The sequence below is a fragment of the Buteo buteo genome, chromosome 16 (assembly GCF_964188355.1).
Source record: "Buteo buteo chromosome 16, bButBut1.hap1.1, whole genome shotgun sequence".
In the NCBI taxonomy this organism is placed as follows: domain Eukaryota; kingdom Metazoa; phylum Chordata; class Aves; order Accipitriformes; family Accipitridae; genus Buteo; species Buteo buteo.
In genome coordinates, this window is record NC_134186.1 from 17,083,458 (window position 1) to 17,103,299 (window position 19,842).

Consider the following 19,842-nt stretch of genomic DNA (forward strand, 5'->3'; position numbering starts at 1 on the left):
AACTGCTCCAGCGTGGGTCCCTTTCACGGGGTGCAGCCCTTCAGGAGCACACTGCTCCAGCATGGGTCCCCCATGGGGGGGTCACAAGTCCTGCCTGAAAACCTGCTCCAGCTTGTGCTCCTCTCTGCATGGGTCTGCAGGTCCTGCCAGGAGCCTGCTCCAGGGTGGGCTTCCCACAGGGTCACAGCCTCCTTTGGGCACCCATCTGCTCTGGCATGGGGTCCTCCCCGGGCTGCACGTAGAGATCTGCTCCACCATGGACCTCCCTGGGCTGCAGGGGGACAGCCTGCCTCACCATGGGCTGCAGGGGAATCTCTGCTCCGGTGCCTGGAGCACCTCCTCCCCCTCCTTCTTCACTGACCTGGGGGTCTGCAGAGTTCTCTCACATATTCTCACTCCTCTCTCTAGCTGCAGTTTCTGTGCCAGAGCAACTTTTTTTCCCTTCTTAAATATGTTATCCCAGAGGCACTAGCACTGTCTTGATGGACCCGCTGCTGGCCAAGGCCGAGCTAATCTTGGAGCCGGCTGGCATTGACTCTGTCAGACAAGGGGGAAGCTTCTAAGCAGCTTCTCACAGCAGCCACCCCTATAGCCCCCCCCAGCTACCAAAACCTTGCCATGCAAACCCAACACACACCTCTTCTCAGCTGTGCAGACGCCAGATAAAGCTCTAGAAGTAAAATCTGATGTGAATAGTCCTTGAAATAATTCAGCTCCTGAACAGGTAGAAATGCATCTTACTCCACAAAGATTTGTTTTATTTATTTTTTTTTAACACATCTTCCTTACTAGGAATATTTTGTCAAGTGTTGAGGCTTTTTTGGATGAGGAATGCAATTTCCATTATAAAAAAATATAATCCATTATAGACTTTCATATTTTTCATCTCATACGTCCATATGTTTCATAAAGTTCTACATGTTTATCATCCTGATTTGGCAGAGAAACAAGTAGAATTAATGCAGTTTCTGCATTTCTCTTGCTTCTATTTCAAGTCTCTACTTTCAACTTTTGGCAAATACTATATGTCAAAATATCAGTTAATCCCAAATATAAACAATTAATTTTTTTCTTCCAGTTTCATAAAGGTTTTAGCATCATTTCAATCAACACCTCATTCTCCACTGGGCAAGCAACAAAGTACTTAGCAAAGTTGTGAAAGAGAACATGGTGCCCAGCACTTCACAGATGCAGGACATTGGTGCTAGAGCTCTGGAGGTAGCCTTAGAAGTGTTTGCTTAGTAAAAACATGCAAGTTATTTTGAACAATTCATAGAATCATAGAATGGTTTGGGTTGGAAGGGACCCTAAAGATCATCTAGTTTCAGCCCCCCTGCCATGGGCAGGGACACTTTCCACTAGACCAGGTTGCTCAAAGCCCCATCCAGCCTGGCCTTGAACACTGCCAGGGATGGGGCAGCCACAACTTCTCTGGGCAACCTGTTCCAGTGCCTCCCCACCCTCACAGTAAATAATTTCTTCCTAATATCTAATCTAAAACTGAAAGAGGGTAGATTAAAAACCATTACCCCTCATCCTATCACTGCACTCCCTGATAAAGAATCCCTCCCCATCTTTTCTGTAGACCCCTTTAAGTATTGGAAGGCTGCTAAAAGGTCTCCCTGGAGCCTTCTCTTCTCTAGGCTTAAACAAGCCCAAGTCTCTCAGCCTGTCCTCACAGGGGAGGTGCTCCAGCCCCCTGATCATCTTTGGGAACCTTGTCTTGACTCACTCGAGCAGGTCCATGTCCTTCTTATGCTGGGGGCCCCAGAGCTGGATGCAGTACTCCAGGTGGGGTCTCACGAGAGCAGAGTAGGGGGGGAGAATCACCTCCCTGGACTTGCTAGCCACACTTTTGATGCAGCCCATTATATGACTGGTTTTATGGGCTGTCAGCACACATTGCCAGCTCAATATTCAGTTTTTCATCCACCAACAGCCCTAAGTCCTTCTCCATAGGGCTGCTCTCAATCCACTCATCACCCAGCCTTTATCCATGTTTGGGATTGCCCTGACCCAGGTGCAGGACCTTGCACTTGACCTTGTTGAACTTCATGAGGTTCACAGAGACCCACCTCTCTAGCTTGTCAAGGTCCCTCTGGATAACAATTCACCCAGAATTCTCTACAGTCTGCAGTGAGGTAGTATTCCAGTTCATATCATTTGCTGAGAAAATAAAGTTTCGGGGTCTCTCTCACTGTGCATTCCTTAAATCCTTCAGTATTGTCCTTGGATTTTGAACCTAATCAACAAATTCTTCTTTTACTGCAAGTCCTCACCCTTTAACACCCCCCACACCCCCAATTATCTTCAGTTCCTCTGGATCCAAGGGGACAAACACATTACAAGTTTCCAAATATCAATGTCATCTGTCTTTATACATAGTTAGACAAGGAAATAGACACAGAACAGTATTTTTTTCTCATAACCAAGCCAAAGCTGACCTCAAGTTTTTATACTATGAGATTTGGCATCTTCTCCACTTTAGCTCTCTGTACCTTAAGCTCCTGTTTATTCAAGGGCCATCATGGTGTGGGCCTTGCAATAGCTCTGTTGCTATATTGCTATCTCAGCTATTTGGGGCTTCTCACACAGACCTTTCTAAAGCCCTGCTCTTGCTGCATGTTAGAGAAGCACATTCCTCAGAACAAATTACCTCGGAAAAGGTTTCAAATCTGAACTTAAAGAACACACAGATTTTTGTGTACGACACTGGCAAATAGCAACTCCTGGGTTTGGGGGGTTTTGTTTGTTTTTTAACTATTCCATTTATTTCAGCAAACCTGAGTTTGGGGCAAGATAATTACATTCCTACCTGGACTTAAAAGGCATACTTTTTTCACATTAACGATGTTCTTGCTTCTATTGTAAAGTTGTGCCTATAACAGGATTTTTTTCTTCAAGTCATTTTATGAATCTCCTTCCTTCAGTAACTTCCATCATATCTTACATAATGTACAGATCAGATGTAGTCACTACAGCTTGTACAGTTTCTTTCAGCAGAGAGAGCATGCATGCAGTGAACAGATCTCCACCTACCACATTACCTACCACGCACATATACAAAAATAGCACTACAAGAAAAAAATAAACAAACAGTAGGCTAAGAAAACCAACCCAAAAGCATACTGGAAGAAATTCAGATTTATTAAGAGCTGATAGATACACTAACACTGATATTCTTAATAGCAGAGGGCATGTTAATCTTAATTTATGTAACAGGACACCTAAGCAGATCCTCTAGAGAAGTTACCAGAACACCTGCAGATACACAGTACATTTTAAAGAGCAATGCAAGGCTATAAATATGCATGACATGACCTTATTCATATTGTTCTTTCACAGGACTCAGATCTTTAGTTCAACAAAAAAAGGAAGAAAGTAACAAAAGGAGGAAAGACTGTCTTTTGGTTAAGAACTAGGAGACAGGAAGCCTGGATTCTATTTTTGGCTCTGCCACAGAAGTCCCTTATGGCAAATTTTTCCAGCTTTCGGGTATCAAATCAAGGAAGTGATTTTGAGAGATGAAATGCTACAAATGGCATAACCACAACTACCTAGATTTGAAAGGCTTGTCTACTTTCTCTGCCTCACCTCCTTCATCTGAAGCAGCGATAATAATTCATATCTATATTCCAATGATTATGTAAACTTCCACCAGAACACAAGATCATAATAATATTAAAACCAGGAAAAAGAAATGAAATATAGACATCTAGGTTTATCTTCCTGGTCTTCATATTCAAAGTATTGAACTTTTATAAGCAAACAAACAAAAAAACTGTAAATAATCAGTATTGCCCTTTTTTTGTATGCAAGTTGAAATTATAACCTCCAGTATCATCTTTCATTGTTGAAGCTACAAGGATGTTTAGACAATGTATTAAATAATCCAGCAGTATTGCATTTCTGAAGATCAGGAAGACAAATTCTCTCTACTCCAACCCCCACTTCATTTTCAAGAATACCTCTGAGATATATAGCCCAAATTTCAACATCTTTCAGCAAGATGGGGAAGGGGGGAAGCAAGGCTAGGTCGTTTGATTGGGTTTGTTTGAGGAGTTTTTTTGGTGGTGGTGGTGTTTTACCTGATTTCCACACAAGACCTTTACTTTATTCCTTTTTAAAAAATATGTCTAATCATACTGTATTTCTCACAATTGCAACACTGAACTGAACATATAATCTGAGAAGCAAAAAGTGTCCTATTTCACTTTTTATTATGAGTACTCTTTCTTTAGCTGAACGACTCCAGATTCAGCACTCCAAATGTTTAGTTTACTATCCAATATGAAAACTACAAAAAAACATGACAACAATGAAAAAAGCTGTAAGTTACAATTTTAACTTAAAGAAAACAAAAAGGCCAATGATTTTTCATTATACAGGAGGGGGGCCAGGGACAGAAGAGAAATGCAGCTCCTTTTACATTGCCTTTCCCATCTGGAAAAACTCACCAGAAATATGGAAAACCAATACCAATAGAAAGATGTGAGGAAAGGGTCATGACATTTTTCAAAAGCTATAATAAAACAATCCTACTACAGAATGAGAATATATGCATCTCTAAGGAATATATACACCTTTCACCTGCTATAGTGAACTGGCCATCACTCATGACAACAGATTATTTTTTTATGGTCCTGTGAAGTGCTTTATGTAGGACTACTGACAGTTTTTGGAGAGTCACTAGATCAATTCTTTATAAAAGTGATCCAATTCCAACCGTTTTCTCTCCTAAGGGACAAAACTGTCACTAATTGTAAATTCCTAACTCATTGAAACAGAAAATAAAGTTTCTGTAACAATAACTTGGGTTTTTTCCTTAGGATACTCTCTAGTTTTAAATATTGTATCCATAGCACTCTGGATGTCAATTAGAGAAAGTAGGTCTGACAGTATGTTAGAAAACCACTAGTATAGTGACTCAATACTTTAGAGACTTTCCAATACAAGCTGTGTTTTCCCACAAAATCTGAGGAGAGAGAAGAGTGTAAACAACAATGCATGCAGCATAGAGACTTGGTTTAAGGCCCCAGTTCTAAATTCCTTATGCAGCCAAGGTACCTGTTGACTTTAATGGCTGCTGTGGAAACACTTGGAACCAGTTTGTATGTGTATGGTACACTTTTGCTATGGAGACAGATATTCTTGCTTGGGGATGTGTCTGCTTTTACTTCTGAAAGATTCGGACCTAAACATAAAGCAAGACGTGGTTGTGGTGCTCCACAGGAATAACCTCAGTTGGATTTGTGTTACCTTTTCCCTGTGACAGGCCAGAACAGTGCATGCCTTCAAATTAACTCAAGTCCCCCTCACAAAAAGCAGGAGCATGAACTGGAATCCTGAGACAGGCTTACATCCTAGGCTTGGTTACATCAACAATAAACAATAAATAATACTTGAATCTTGTTAGTTATTTTGAAACCTGACTTAATCCTTTTAAACTCCCTATAGGATCCATATCACTCCTTTCTCCAATGCAGAGAAACAATTCAATCTCACATAAATTCCATTTCTTTGGAAAAAGCTATTATGTTGAGTGTTTAAAAAAATCATCAAGAAAAGCATTTTGTACAGCTCCTGGACTTTATTGATCTAGTCCATACTGGTTTTTTTCTGCAAATTCTTAGGGTAAAAACATGTTTCCTCATTTTTAGTTCCAGTCTTCCCTGTGCCCTTCACCTGTCTGACAACTGGTAACTTCAGTCTGCCTATCTTGTTACAAGGGCTTTCTCTGAAATAACCCTCATCAAAAGGAAAAAGGATTCCCTTTCAAAATAAACACAGAAATTAAGAGCTTCATGTTTTATTTGGGGTGTGGGAAAGTATTTATTTTTAAATTTCTCTGTATAGCATTGCCCTGCTGAGCCAAGCTGTTTGCCAGAACATAGTGCTTGCTATGTAGGACTTCTGCAGATCGCATCTTGTGCCAAGATACATTGTAGTGCAGAGTCAGTGTAAGGCGGCATGGTTTTGCTCACATAGCATGGCAGAGCTCTGCTTCCCTGAATGCGGAAGAACTGACCTGCAGGCAGTTTCCTTTTCCAGAAATCTCCAGCCTACAAAATTCAGTGCTCTTCAGTTCTGTGCTGCTGTTACCTTTGAGTGGTGCATGCAATATTCCTACTCCACGTTTCCAGTCACTAGCTTAGAGAGTTTGCAGCCAATTTCCCCATTTAGGTGTTGGCAAACAAAACTTGCCACCATCAACCTGGATCAGCCATCCACAGGACCTACTGCCTTTGGTTCTGCTTGCAGCTAGTTTTCTACTACAATAAGAGGCTTCACTGGCCCATTTTGCAACCTAAGTTCTTGGCATAGCAGCTGGCTTTAACAACTTCTTTGACTTTTGATCCAGGATTCAGCTTCTGGAACCCATTAGTTATCACCAAGCAATTAACCTGGATGTCTGACACCTTATCTGACCATTGGGTTAGCCTGAGCATTTCCATAGCAAAGTCATTAGTCTGTTTTCAGTGCTGTGTGCACCTGAAGTTATATTCCATGGCTCCATCCCATGGAAGAAAATTAAACTAGTAAGTAATACAGGACACCTCATTGCTGTTTATACCAGCCCACTCCATGCTGGGCTATTCAGGGCTTCTAGGACTCACTGAATTCCAGAGCAAGTTTTGGCTAGAATCTAACAAATAGTACTGGTTACTTTGACACCTAGGATACCCAAACTATGTTCCTCCACATGGTATTTCTTCCAGAAGACAATATACTCATATGGTCTTACTGTGACTGTGAGCTTAACGGCATTACCAAAGTATCTGCTAGAAGACTCAACCAGGGAAAGGTAGAAAAATATCAAATTCCTTATGAAGAAAAGCATCACATTTTGAGATTGCATGTCAGCAGCCAGTTAACTACAACAAAGAATTACAATCTGACCTGGAGAAAGAAGACTAGGAGAAAGACTGAAATTTCAATCCTTTTTATTTCTGATTTTATTCCTGGATTCAGCAGCACACACACACACCCCACACCCCCCACATCCCCCACCCCCAATAAAAAAAAATCAGTTGTGCCACATATCAAGACTGTAGTTCAATGAGAATGCAGAAGGTTATTGTATTCATTATTCATTTTTTTCTTTTCATGGAGCCTCCATTATGCTAGAAGTGAAAGTATGCTATGCAGATACAGCTACTAGATGCCAACCAACAGCCAGATTTTAAAAACTTGTTGATTAGTAGAGTCATCAATGTCTCCAGTCCCACCAGGGCATCACACACTGGAGAGATTATACTGTAACCTTTGTATCATTACGATAGCTACACCTGAAGAAAGTCAACCAGGTTAAAGAAATTTATATTTCTAGTTTTCAGCAGTCTTGAGTGCAGCGAGTTTCAGTGATTTCCATTATGGCAAAGAACTGATCCAGTAAACACTGTCACATCTCTACTGCAAACATGTTCATCCATTTAAAATGACAACTGCATAGTCACTGTCATGATTTACCAGACTTCAGGTATACAAAGTTGCAAATGCTTTGAGAAATGCATCCCAGATTTCCACATTCATTCTCAACATACTGTGTGAACTTTACCTAAAACTGAGTTTAAAAATAAGTTTTTAAGTGTCTTTGGATCCTCAAAGGGAAGTGCAGCTGCAGCCTTAGAGACATTGAATCATTCAAGTCTGGATGACAGAGTGCACCACTTACCGCTGAACAGGTAACGGAAGGGAATCTAAGTGGTCCTCGCCCTTAAAAGCCATATTTATCTTATGTGCACTTCCCCATAGGCAGGGCTCTAGAAAGAAAACAAACAGTCATTTAGTAAACCTAGGGAAACCCAGACCTCTTCAGTCCAGGGTGACATGGCGTTCTCCTACTGATCTGTGGAGCTAACTCAAAAACAATTCAAAAGGCTACCACATAACTCCAGTCGATAACCAAGGCTGTCAAGTAAATTTCATGGCATAAGCAACATAGGGTTTGCATATTCCTGGACTACTGCACAGGTCAGAGCCATCTGGGTTGAACATTTCTGAGTTAATATTGAGTTATTATTTAGCCTTGTTTATTTTGAATTAGCTTGAACGCTAGAGGAAATTGATTTAGTATAATTGTAATTCTTCATGTTATTGAGAGAAAGATTGCAACAGAAAGCAAGCGTATGTGCATACGATTTCAGGATCATTTAGCACTACATTTACAGAAAGGCCCTTGATGTCTAACTTACTGAAGTATTGGATCCTTCCATGTTAAATGACTTCATTTTTCTATCAGTTTGAAATGCTGTACACATCTTTTTTCCTCCATGTTTTTCCTTTATACCTGGTGACTAAGAGACACATTCAAATACTGTTGTACTAGAAAGAGGCAAGAGAGAAGGAGAAAGAGAGCCTCCTCATTTTCACAAAAAGGAGGGGTGCTGCCTGTCTCCCTCTTCTCTTAATTAGCCCCACCTCACATTAGGGCATTACCTACTATAGATCAATAAGTATTCTCAACAAAAGCCAGAGACAATGTATCGCACCAAAAAAGGTTAAGTCATTCCCACTCACCCACATGGCTAGAGGAAAACTAATGCAAAATATTTGAAGGAAAAGATTAATCTGTGACTTAAGAATAACAAGGAGGAGACGAATGAATGTGGAGGAAGAGACAGGAACAGTGGGGAAATGATACTTTCTTAGATGTGAAGAAAAACCTGGGATCGATGGATTTCACTCTTGGAGAAATTACTTTACACAGGAAATTAATGTTGTTTGTGCCATCAACTGAGACAAAGTTTTTGATGTAGCCACTTGTGAAATTCTGCCATTTGGTTATTGGCTACATTCTGCAAGCTGAGTCAGCCAGCGTTTAAGATATTTGCCACTCCAAAGTGCTCTTAATTGACACAGAGTGGTCCTCAGCGTCCTTCCTAGCAAACTAATCTCATTGCTAATGCATGTCCTTGTTTTTTTCCCCAAGATCCCACAAACATTGTTCTGAGTACATAAAACTATTACAACCAAAGTAATGCATTCACATGCCCTGTCCAATATTAGCACCAGATTGCTTTGGTAATGGTGTCATCCTGTGTTCCTCCCTACCCAAATTTTCCTGGAAATAACAAACTTAAACTTCTTAGTCCATGCATCTAATAAAGGAGTACAGTGAAATATGGGAGAATTTAAAAAGATTGCAGACATTTGATAGACTGTGCCTGAAAATTTATATGCCCAAGTATGAGAATATTCGTATGTATCCTGCTCCCATGACACACCAAGATTTGAAAAACAAGCTTATTGTTGTTGTTTTTTTTAAAGCATTTAGCATATGATGCACAGACTTCACTAACAACTGGAAAAAACCAGCTATCTTAATTTCTTTTTACTAATAGAATTTTTTGGTCTCTCTGTCAAAGACTTTTAAGATCACCAAATACAGATAATCATATGATCAGATTTACTGAAAAGAGCCACTTATCATGATGATCACTATCTTCATTTGGAGGAGATACCCTTAATCAAAGATGAATACATCAGCATAAAACTTTAATCTCCAAGATGAAGTTTCTTCTCCTAAATCCTATCATGTAAAGGATTGAGAAAATAGTATTTCAGCCCGCAGAACTACAGACTTCATCAACACTAGCTATCTCTTTCTGCTCAGCTTTAGGCACAGGATTTACTTTCGTATGCTACCAGCACAGAATCAACAGCTTTCCTCTGGCAAGCTAAAGCTACTTCACCATTACCTCAGCCCACTAACAATTTCTACACATACAAATCAAAGCATCTGCTTGTACTCCATTACTTGTGATCAGTGACATAATGTACACAGACATAAATTAGATTATTGCATGTCATTGTTCCCTATAAATTAGAAACCTGACAAGAATGCAGCTTTTTATACGTTGTCTTCCCACAAAACACACATTTATATTATGGCTGAGAGCCTTTAAAAACATGATCAACTCCTACTTAGAGGTCACTTATGCTTCAGGAACAATAACAAAATGCCACACCACTATCTTAACCAAACAGTCTGTCTCAGGACTACGATTAGATATTAGCTCAAATCTTTAAGCCCAAGTTAACGTTGACAACATGAGGAAATGCTCTCCCCAAACACCTGGCAGTCTGCCAGAGGACCAACTGTACCCCCAGGACAGCAAAGTACCACACCAGCCCACCTACACCCATGACTACAAGGGGGGTTGAAGACCCAGTGCCTGATATGGTACAGGCTTCTGGTCCTGCTCAGAATGCTCCTCCATGCCCTGGGCAATTACAGTGCTCAATGGCAGACGTTCAGTTTTCAGTCTTCTCATTCACTTTTCCAAGTAAGACCAAGACAACTGTACTTCCTAGTAAAGACCATAACAGGACTGATGAATCCTTCTATTTAGTTGATGCTGCTTTTTATTAAAGGCCACAACACAGTGTTGAGCTCTAGTCAGCATTCTAAAAGGAAAGTCTCCTACTATAGCTGACCGTGTAGATGACACCCTAAGCATCACCAAATCAAAGCAAGAAGCTTTCAGAGTATCAAGTATTTCATCTTCTACAAAAAACATCCTACTTGGGGTCAAAGTCTTCTTTAGTCTGGCAAATACAGGACAACAGACATGGAAGAACAGAGACACACTGTTACTAACAAACACACATACTAAAAATCTGCCATGAAAACCTCTTCAAGGCTTTTTCTTTGAGGGACTGAAACACGGGTAGGGCAACGTGCAGAGCCTCTGCTGTAGCTGCTGTCTGAGTCTGTCTGCAGAAACACAAAGAAGTTCAATACCTTTCACACAGTGGCTATATGCAACTAAAACAGGTGGCACGCACATAAGCACACACGCTCAAGGGTACACAAACTGTAAGCATACGCCCACGTCTCAATCCTTCCCGCTAGCTGCTTCCTTACAGGTGGTGGAGACAGTGTTGTAGCAAGCAGAGCTACCTATCTGAAACAGTGCCTCAAGTCAGAGACCTTTCTCCTAATGACCATTTAAAAGATGCCCCTGTGACTTAAAATTTCATAAAAACATATATATGCTTTGTATATACATTCTGCCCAGGGAAGTGGTTGAGTCACCATCCCTGGAGGTATTCAAAAAGCACATAGACAAGGCAATTCAGAAGATGGTTTAGTGGGCATGGTTGATGGTTGGACCCGATCTTAAAGGTCTTTTCCAACCTAAATGATTCTATGCACATGTATATATACACACACACACTCACATTTATTAAATATATACATACTAAAAGGCAACATTAGCAGAGTTGCACAGGAGAGGCTAATGGCTTTTTTCCACTGCTTTCAGTGGCCACTGATCAGGCACACAGCTGGTCAGAGATGCTGTCTAGGTAAACTTGTACCAAAAAAATAACAGTACTTGTAGTTTGCAATATTGGTCATTTTGCTACAAGCCTGAGTGCCACTTAGGTTGAAATAATAAAATTGTTGTTCTTCGACACACAATAAGGCCAATATTTTAATACCTTGCATAGGATTTTACATAAATAAATGGCTGCACATAGACTTGTATCACAATTGTAACAACTTATAATTGGTTAAATTCTTCTGGTAGATAGCAGCATGTGCATGTGGAATTAGATGTATTTAAGGCAGCAGTCTCTGCTTGTGTCCTTCATCTTTCTCTTTGTCACATCAATACTGAATTAGATTTCAGGATGTTATTTCCCCATGTTTAGTGGATAGATGTAGATAAGCAGACCACAAACCACATTTCATTCCCAAAGACAGTCAGCCAAAAGCTTCTTTCAAAGAACTACTACACAAGAAAACAAAGCATCACACCTGAAACAGCACATAAGCATTGCTCACAGAAAAAGCAGTGTCAGCAGAGGATGTGACCTTCACAGTCACCCACCTCCCCCCCCAAAAAAAACCCAAAACCAAAAAAACAAAAACACAAAAATACAAACAAACACACCACCAGGAAGAGGGAACTTGCTCATATACAAGCATCAGGCCCAGATGCTGGCAACTGACAGAGAACTAAAAACAGCTTAAAAACCTGTCAAACTAGCCCACCCATAAGTTAAAGAAGGAGGAACCTCATCCTAAGTTACACCAGGCTTGGCAGCACCTGTGAAACCTTTGCAATGCCCCACTAGCACAGCAATGCAGCTGGGAGCTGTTAAACCACTGATTCCACACCAGCAGTCAGCTCCTGCCTTACAGGAACTCCCTGCTGGGAGCCTCGTATTGCTCAAGTCTGTTTAGCATTGGAGAGCAGCTTCTACAGTGCAAAATGGCTTTTTAGCATCCTACAAAAGATGCAATTTGTTTTCCTAGCAGAAATAACATCTTGTAAAATCTCCCAATTTAAATTTCCTCACCATCATTCAACATGTTAGCTTATATTTAACAAGCTAGAAATTAGGAGGATTTTAGCAGTCAGGATTCTGTTAAAAACACATCCTTGTCGAAAAGTATCACAGTAATAGCATGTATTCAAGGTAAAATAAGTGTGACTCATTTACTCCTACTACTGATGGCCCTGAAAAAGTTCTCCATCACAAATTTATGTCCTAAATAACTAAGCTCTGAAACTCATACAATTAATTTCACATTTTTTAACTCATTCACTGCACGTGTGTCCAGCCTTGTAAAAGCTTAAATCAAAGAGCAAATCCATAAACTTTCACCACCCCATTTCTAAACCCTAACTTGGTAATTTCAACACTAAACCCATCTTAAAATAAGGTCAATCAAGAGCATCATTTCTCTGAAAGACAGAAATCCATGCATCTAGACTTTGATTATTAATAATCATCAGAATTAGAAGAGCATGTTACCTGTAAGTAATATGGTTAACCTGAGAATAAGAAGTCACTAGCTAAAAGTCATTTCAGACTAAATATCACTTGATTAATATGAACAGTTCCTGCCTGTAGTAAAGTACAATCTCTGTTCTGCCAAACAGCGCCTGTCCTTATGTTACAATTCTGGGAGTCTGGGAATCATTAATTATTATTCTCCTGGTACACAGAATAACTGTTAATGGAATGCCACAAATCAAGTTAAGAGCAAAATTCTGACAGCATTTATGTGATAGGTCAGAATGTAAATACATACACTCTGTCCTTCAGAAACACATCTGGTCCATCAGAAGTTTTTCCACACTAACCATTTAAGGACTCAGGATCCCATTGTCATTTTGCATTATAACAGGTTTATATAGATATGAATTAATTACAATAGTAAAAGCCAACTCAGAATTAAGCTGGGTGTCACAAATCTAAGCAGCCATAACGCCAGGAGCAAGAAATAATGAAGAGTCCTTCAAATGATGCATTAAAATGGGTTGTATTAGCATGGGATCATATACACAGATGTATGTACCACACTCCTAGAATGCAAAATTAAAACTAGAAAAGGGGAGATGGGAACAGGTGCTACCTGCAGCATTCATTCATGACAGCTGCTCTTACAGAACCAATAATCAAAGAGGAAACACTGCTGAGTTGTTTATGCCTTACACTTCAAGTACAATGTGAAGCATAAATACATTTTCACTCACACAGGGTTTTATTTTTAATGCATACTTCTTCCCATCTTTTCTCTCTATTTTCTGTAGAGATGATCTCATTTTAAACAAGTCTTTATCTTTGACAATACTCCTTTTTATATATCATAGAATGGTTTGAGTTGGAAGGGACCTTAAAGATCATCTACAGTTCCAACCCCCCTGGGGTTGGGTAGGGATACTTTCCACTAGATCAGGTTGCTCAAAGCCTCATCCAACCTGGCCTTGAATATATACATATAAAAATATATATATTGTATAATAGAGTATATATTTGACATTTATTTAAATATACTATATTATTATATCCAACTATATTATTTTAATATTTTTTCTAAAATATTTTATATTTTGTTATTTTAAAATTATTTTACATTCTTTCTATTATGTTTGTATTTATATATATTATAATATATATGTGTATATAAAAAGGGGGTATGGTGTGTGTATATAGATCTCTATCTAATGTAGCTATTCGTGCAAACTGAAGCCTGTGCTACTTCTTGTGTTCTGCATTTTTCTCATCTTAGCCTTACTGTACACAGCTATACCTTAGAAATACACAGGGCAGTGGGGGTGGGGCAGAAGAGGAGAAACAGATAAAGATCTATCTCAGTTCAGATAGATCACCCTGAAAATTACAGACAAGGGACATTACTTTGTAGATGTTAAGATAGCACAAGTAGTGCAACATTGCCAACTGCAAATACCTGGGTGGGGGGCTGTGAGGGGGAAATCTGAAGCCAGTCCCATGCATTTGCATACAAAGTTTGATTCCTTCATGCACCTTCTGGTTTTAGAGTCTTCAGCATACCCTCCTTGAGCACATACAATTTTTTCTTTATGATAACCACAGCACAAAAGTCTGCTTTTCACAAAAATCTGCTTTTAAAGCAAGAGATGTTAAAATAAAGAAATGGAATGAGCAATCCAACAAGTGGATCATATGGAAACACACTAACTAGAATATCTGCAATGCAACCAGAAGATCTGATTGCATTGAGAGGGGACACATAGACCCATGTTACCTAGGTAATCCAGCTTTCTCCACAACACAGATTAAGAATGGAAGAAATCTGTCATTGCATGCACTACAGTTAGTCCTTTTGCCAAGGCATGAGTTTTCTTACAATGTATCTTTAGCAAATTTTCCCATTTAGATATAAAATCTCTAGAAAGATGGAGTTTACATCATCATGGACTACATTATGAAAATATTCAATATAAGAAGATAGAGAAGGGTATAACAGATTTTAAGGTTTCCTTTCCACCACTAGCCTCCCCCCCTTAAAATTATTTTCGGCAAAAAGCCACTGGACTAATCACTTAGTTGGCATCCTTTTTTAAAATCTTATCAGTGAAAGTCTTTAAAATCTCCCCTTCTGGAAGGTGCACACCTATTTAAATAGATGGCAGTATTATGGGAGCAAACTGATTAGCGGTCACATTTCTAGCAATTAGCATTTTAGAGGCAGTTTTGCTGGAAAAAAATTTGCTTTTGAGGTTCAGGAACTGAGTAACAGGTGGCAAGTTGGTGCACTCCAGAGCTATATTTTATCTTTTATGTGATGCAGAACAATCACCATATAAAAATGTTTATTGGTTCTCAGAGCGGTATTAATGCAACTTGCTACCTTAAAATGCTGAGAGGTACAACTCCTCTGTATTTACACTTCCCTTGCTTTCTGACAGACTGCATAGTGCTTTCCTCCTCCCTTCTTAAAATAAACCAAATGGCCAATTTGACATTACCTGCACCAACAAAAGCCTCAATTCGAACACTCACAATAGGGGCATCCCTGCTGCTGGTCACGGCCTCTTGGTTTCAAAAGTATGTCTGAGGAAAGAAACAGATAAAGAGGCTTTAACCACCTGGTTTGTGGACCACCTCTCTTCACTGTGGATCGCCCTGAGCCATGGTAGCACCTGCATCGATGACCCCTACGTGGTAGAGGCCTTTCTCTTTGGAGACACCCAGCTGCCATCAGACCAAAGAACAACTCCCACTCCTTTTTGGGGTTTTGTTGTTTTGGTTTTTTTTTTTTCCTTTTTCTCCCCCCTCACTGCTTCCCGCCTCAATATAAAGCGGCAATTGGGAACATACCAGCTGTAAATTCAGTACCTCACAGGCATGGCTCCGAGCCGCCCCCCCCCCCCCGCTGTGAGGGGAGCCCACCGGTTGGAACCAGTTCTAGCCGGCCCTGAGGTAAGCAAAAGCCCAGCAGCAGGACCCAGCCCACACCGCACTGCCAGGGCAGCGGCCTCAGGGCTGAGCTGAGGAGGGGTCTGCGGCCACCAGGAGGGGAACTGCGAGGGGCCTGCGACCACCAGGAGGGGAACCGTGAGGAAACCATTGCCAGCACCACCTCAGCCCCCCAGGTCTCCCCGAAAATAAGGGCAGCGGAGGCCGGGTTGGGGTCTTCCCCACACTTCCCCCAACATCTGTATTAGAGGTCAGAGGTTTGCGTTGATTGGCAAGAAATCAATTCAAGTGCAATTCCCCTGCTGCGGTCCAATTTACCCTCAACACTGTAGCCACATGCAAACAACATCCAGTCTGAAGGATTTCATCTTGTCTCCTCAACAGGAGGTGGGATCTTGTGTCTTCCCAGTCTCCATGTGGAGAACAGAAATAAAATGGCTGTTATTTCAACTCACCTTTGTGTGGGGCACAACAAAAAATAGATGGAGGAGATTTTTGCACCTTACCTTGTACAAGCCTGTACCATGCTGCTCAGAAGAAATGCCTACAGAATATCATGGTTTTGTTATTCGTTAACACAAGGCTTCTGAGTGCAATGAAATTACAGCTAAGACTCATTATTTCCCCTACAAGCATAAAAAAAAATCCAAAAGGAGCTTAAAATGAGGAGATAAAAGAAAACCATCTCCCTATCCAGGCAGGAAAGAGAGAAACAGAAATTAAGTTATTTACCCGAAGTTAAACATGAGGCAAGTACAAATTGAAACCAAATATTCCAATGGTCAATACTGTAAATAAGTACATAGACAAGACAATAACATCATATTTAACAACTTCAATGAAAGAAAAAGAATAAGGACCCACACAAGTAACTCGCTGCAAGGAAAGTTGACAATAATATCTTTGCACATCTCTGTGTACAACCGATTTTCTGTAATGAAAAGATTTCATCTTACTTAATATCCATTCCAGTTCATCAGACAGGCAGTCTGAAAGGCATCTTTACTTACATTGATATTCCTCTAAACAATAAAAAAAAATCTGACATTTTAACAGAGATGAGCAAAACAATATTATTAATTCAGGTCACAGCCTACACTAGCCAAGTTTCTATCGGAGTATCACAAGGCATTATATGGTAAACAGTGGTGGTATTTCCACAATATTTGCCAGCAGCCATTAAGTTTTTCATTTTCCAGAGTTAAGATCCAATTGCTCTTTTTTGTCATAACTCTGAAAACCTTAAAACCAGCTTTAGGCCACTACAGATAAACACACATTTACCTAAAAGTTAACACAAACACAAAAGGACAAGAATAGCTCTCTCTAGTCATTGAACTACCTCTCTATTTGAATTACTGATAAACTGGCTAGTTCTATCACTAAAATTTATCATTTTTTTTCCCTTTCCTCTACATATTGGGAAAAGAAAGAAACGGACATCAGAAAGCTATAGAAAAGTTAAAATGGAAGAAAGTAAGTGGGAGATGTTAAAGTTATTGCCCACTAATAAGGTATCTCAAGAGAATACAAGAACAGGAGATCCAATTTAGTGACAAGCATGCAAGATGAGCCAACACAAACCAAGGAATATGTAAAGCAACTGTGGTTAAGCTATGTACTTTCAAGGATCCCAGCTCTCTGAACAGTGATTCTCCTCCACTAGGGCAATATTCATGCTAATTACAGTCTCTACCTTTAAGCATGTCTTTACTAGATAGAGACAATTGCAGTAGACAAACACAAACTTCTTCCTACAAGCTGAACACAAAAAAACCAAATCAGAGTATACTTGTGAAATTACCAATACACACACACAAAAAAAAAGAACGTTTGAGCCTACAGCAACATTTGAATGTTGTTTCTACTTCTTGCTTTTTTCCTTTAATAACTCCAGTTAACACTTGCAGACAGCCTGTCAGCAGAACTATGTTGCCTAGTCATTAGAATTCTACATAAAGGTCAAGTAATAAAGCAGCAATGGGCTTTTTCTTTTTTTTAAGAAGAAAATACTGCATTTATATTTTTGAACCACTGCCAAAGAATATCCAATCATCAGACATTTTCTTTTCCCTCTGTCCTTTGCACAAAACAACATGAAGGAGCCAAAAAGCTGTAATAACAATGCAGAAGGGGAATCCCCAGCAGGACTTGAGGCAGAACCGCCCTGTAAGATCACTCCCATACTCAGTGTCTCAGGGGCAGGTGGTCCATGACCAGAGCACATCCAGAAATCCCTAGCAAAAAAGGCTCAGGGGCACTCTGCAGCCCGTACACATTAGATTAGATCTACACCAGAGATCAAGTTGTGTCTTGGGAACAGCATGGAGCAAGAAGTGCAAAGTCTACTAGTCAACATACTGCACTCAGTGTTTGTGTGAAGAACACTCCCGAGTCTCTGGCTGCAGAGCTCTGGAAGGACAAGCGAAAACAGTTCAAATGGTATTATCTAATGTAATGGCACAGTTTTCACAGGGTTTGGTTTGTTTAGGATTTTTGTTTGGTTGTTTACTTCACATCTGACATCCCCCCCCCCCCCCCCCCATTCATAGGCTGAAGTTCTAGTATGGAAGGGCCAAGAAGGAAAGCACAAGCAACAACACAATAGGAAGATACTCAAGGAGAGAAGCATTGTTTGTTAGCAAGTGAAGTTTGGACGTTGATGGATGTACATATGAAGAACTGCTACACCTGAGAGCTTATAACATTACTGATCCTGACAGAACAAAACCGGATGCCCTTCTCCAGAAACGTGTCCATCAGTGAAAAGTTTGCATGACTTAGGATTCAGTGCAAATGGGAAAGACAGACCCTCAGGGTTTGCCACTTACACTCAGTAAAAGGACAAAAACATTAGAGTAAAGAGGGCTTTGTGCGAGGCCTTTTGGTTTTTGTCTTTTGTTTAAAGTTCAGCTGTGCTGTAGAGTCAACACAACATCCTCCATCAACTTATAGCAATATTGAGTAATATACATCAGAACTCTGTATTACACATTACCATTCCTACAAATATTGTAGCTCAGTAGACACCTGTGTAGTTTGATTTAAAAAGTGACTATCTACATGTCACAGTACTTTTACTTAGTAAAACTCCAAATTTGGAAGGTACACAAGTTATAGCCTCTTATCTTCTTTTTCATTGGTAACTCCCAGATACATAGCAAGTTACTGGAGTCCAGCAACTTCACAGCTATCAAGTGAGCTACAGTAACTGACTGTGCTCCTCAGCTGATATTTGGTAACCTATTACACAAAGGAACTGACAGGAGAGTTTTGAGTAGGCGATGAACTACTTCACAGTCTGTTCCAGGATGGCTGTATTATTTTTCTCATGATTTTCTAAAAAGTGATATCAAAAGTAGAGAAAAATTATCTTTTAAACAGTACAAGTCTCATTGCAGAAGAGGGCCAATGTTTTGATAAATATTTCTCATTATTATCATGAGGTCTAATAGTTTGTGATGGCACAAGTAGAGACACATACACCAGAATTAGTTGGCAGTAAAGGTCGCAGAGCCAAGCTTTTCCTATTAGCAGCCAAATTCAATTAATTCCTAATCATTAGGCTTAGGAGTGCTCAGATTCCAGACTTTATTTTTCCTCCCCATAGAAAAACATAACTGTGACTTTGGGTTTTTTTATCCACAATTTTGGCTTGAGCCTTGCAGTTATTTATGACTATGCCACAGAACTTCCTCATTAATACTTCACTGAAAGTCAAACAGACAGATACACATTAGATTCGCATTTGGAAAGCAGTCTGTTCACTCCCTTCCAATGCAAGCCTGTGCGCTACTAACCCTCCAGGCACATGAAATTGGTAAGACCAAGGAAATCTTTAAGCGTGAAAGTTCTCCCTGCACTTCCATTCCCAGAAATCTGGTGTTGACCATTTCAGGTGCAAATGCACCAAAACTTAGCAGAGGTCACAGAGCTGATCCACTGCCCCGAAAACTTCAGTCTTCGGGCTTGTTTCTGTTATTACCTGTGATACATGGGCTGTGGAACAGACCATCTGCCATTTGCAAGAGTAACCAAGTAAACTCCAAATCTCTCCAAAGAGCTCATTTTGCTATTAAAATACCAGCATTTTCCCATCTATCATCTCTAGAGAGAATTTAATGTTTAAGAGTTTCA

General features: G+C 40.0%; 1 protein-coding gene across 1 annotated transcript in view; it reads right to left on the minus strand.

The window, feature by feature from the left end:
• Nucleotides 1-19,842, minus strand: part of INSC (INSC spindle orientation adaptor protein) — a 143,091-nt gene that overhangs the window by 97,855 nt on the left and 25,394 nt on the right. The window contains exons 2-3 of the mRNA XM_075048012.1: nt 15,255-15,339; nt 7,676-7,763 (exon numbers count right to left, since the gene is read on the minus strand). Of these exons, the coding sequence (XP_074904113.1) occupies nt 7,676-7,728 (53 nt within the window). The 5' untranslated portion in view covers nt 7,729-7,763; nt 15,255-15,339. The remainder of the gene's footprint in view (nt 1-7,675; nt 7,764-15,254; nt 15,340-19,842) is intronic.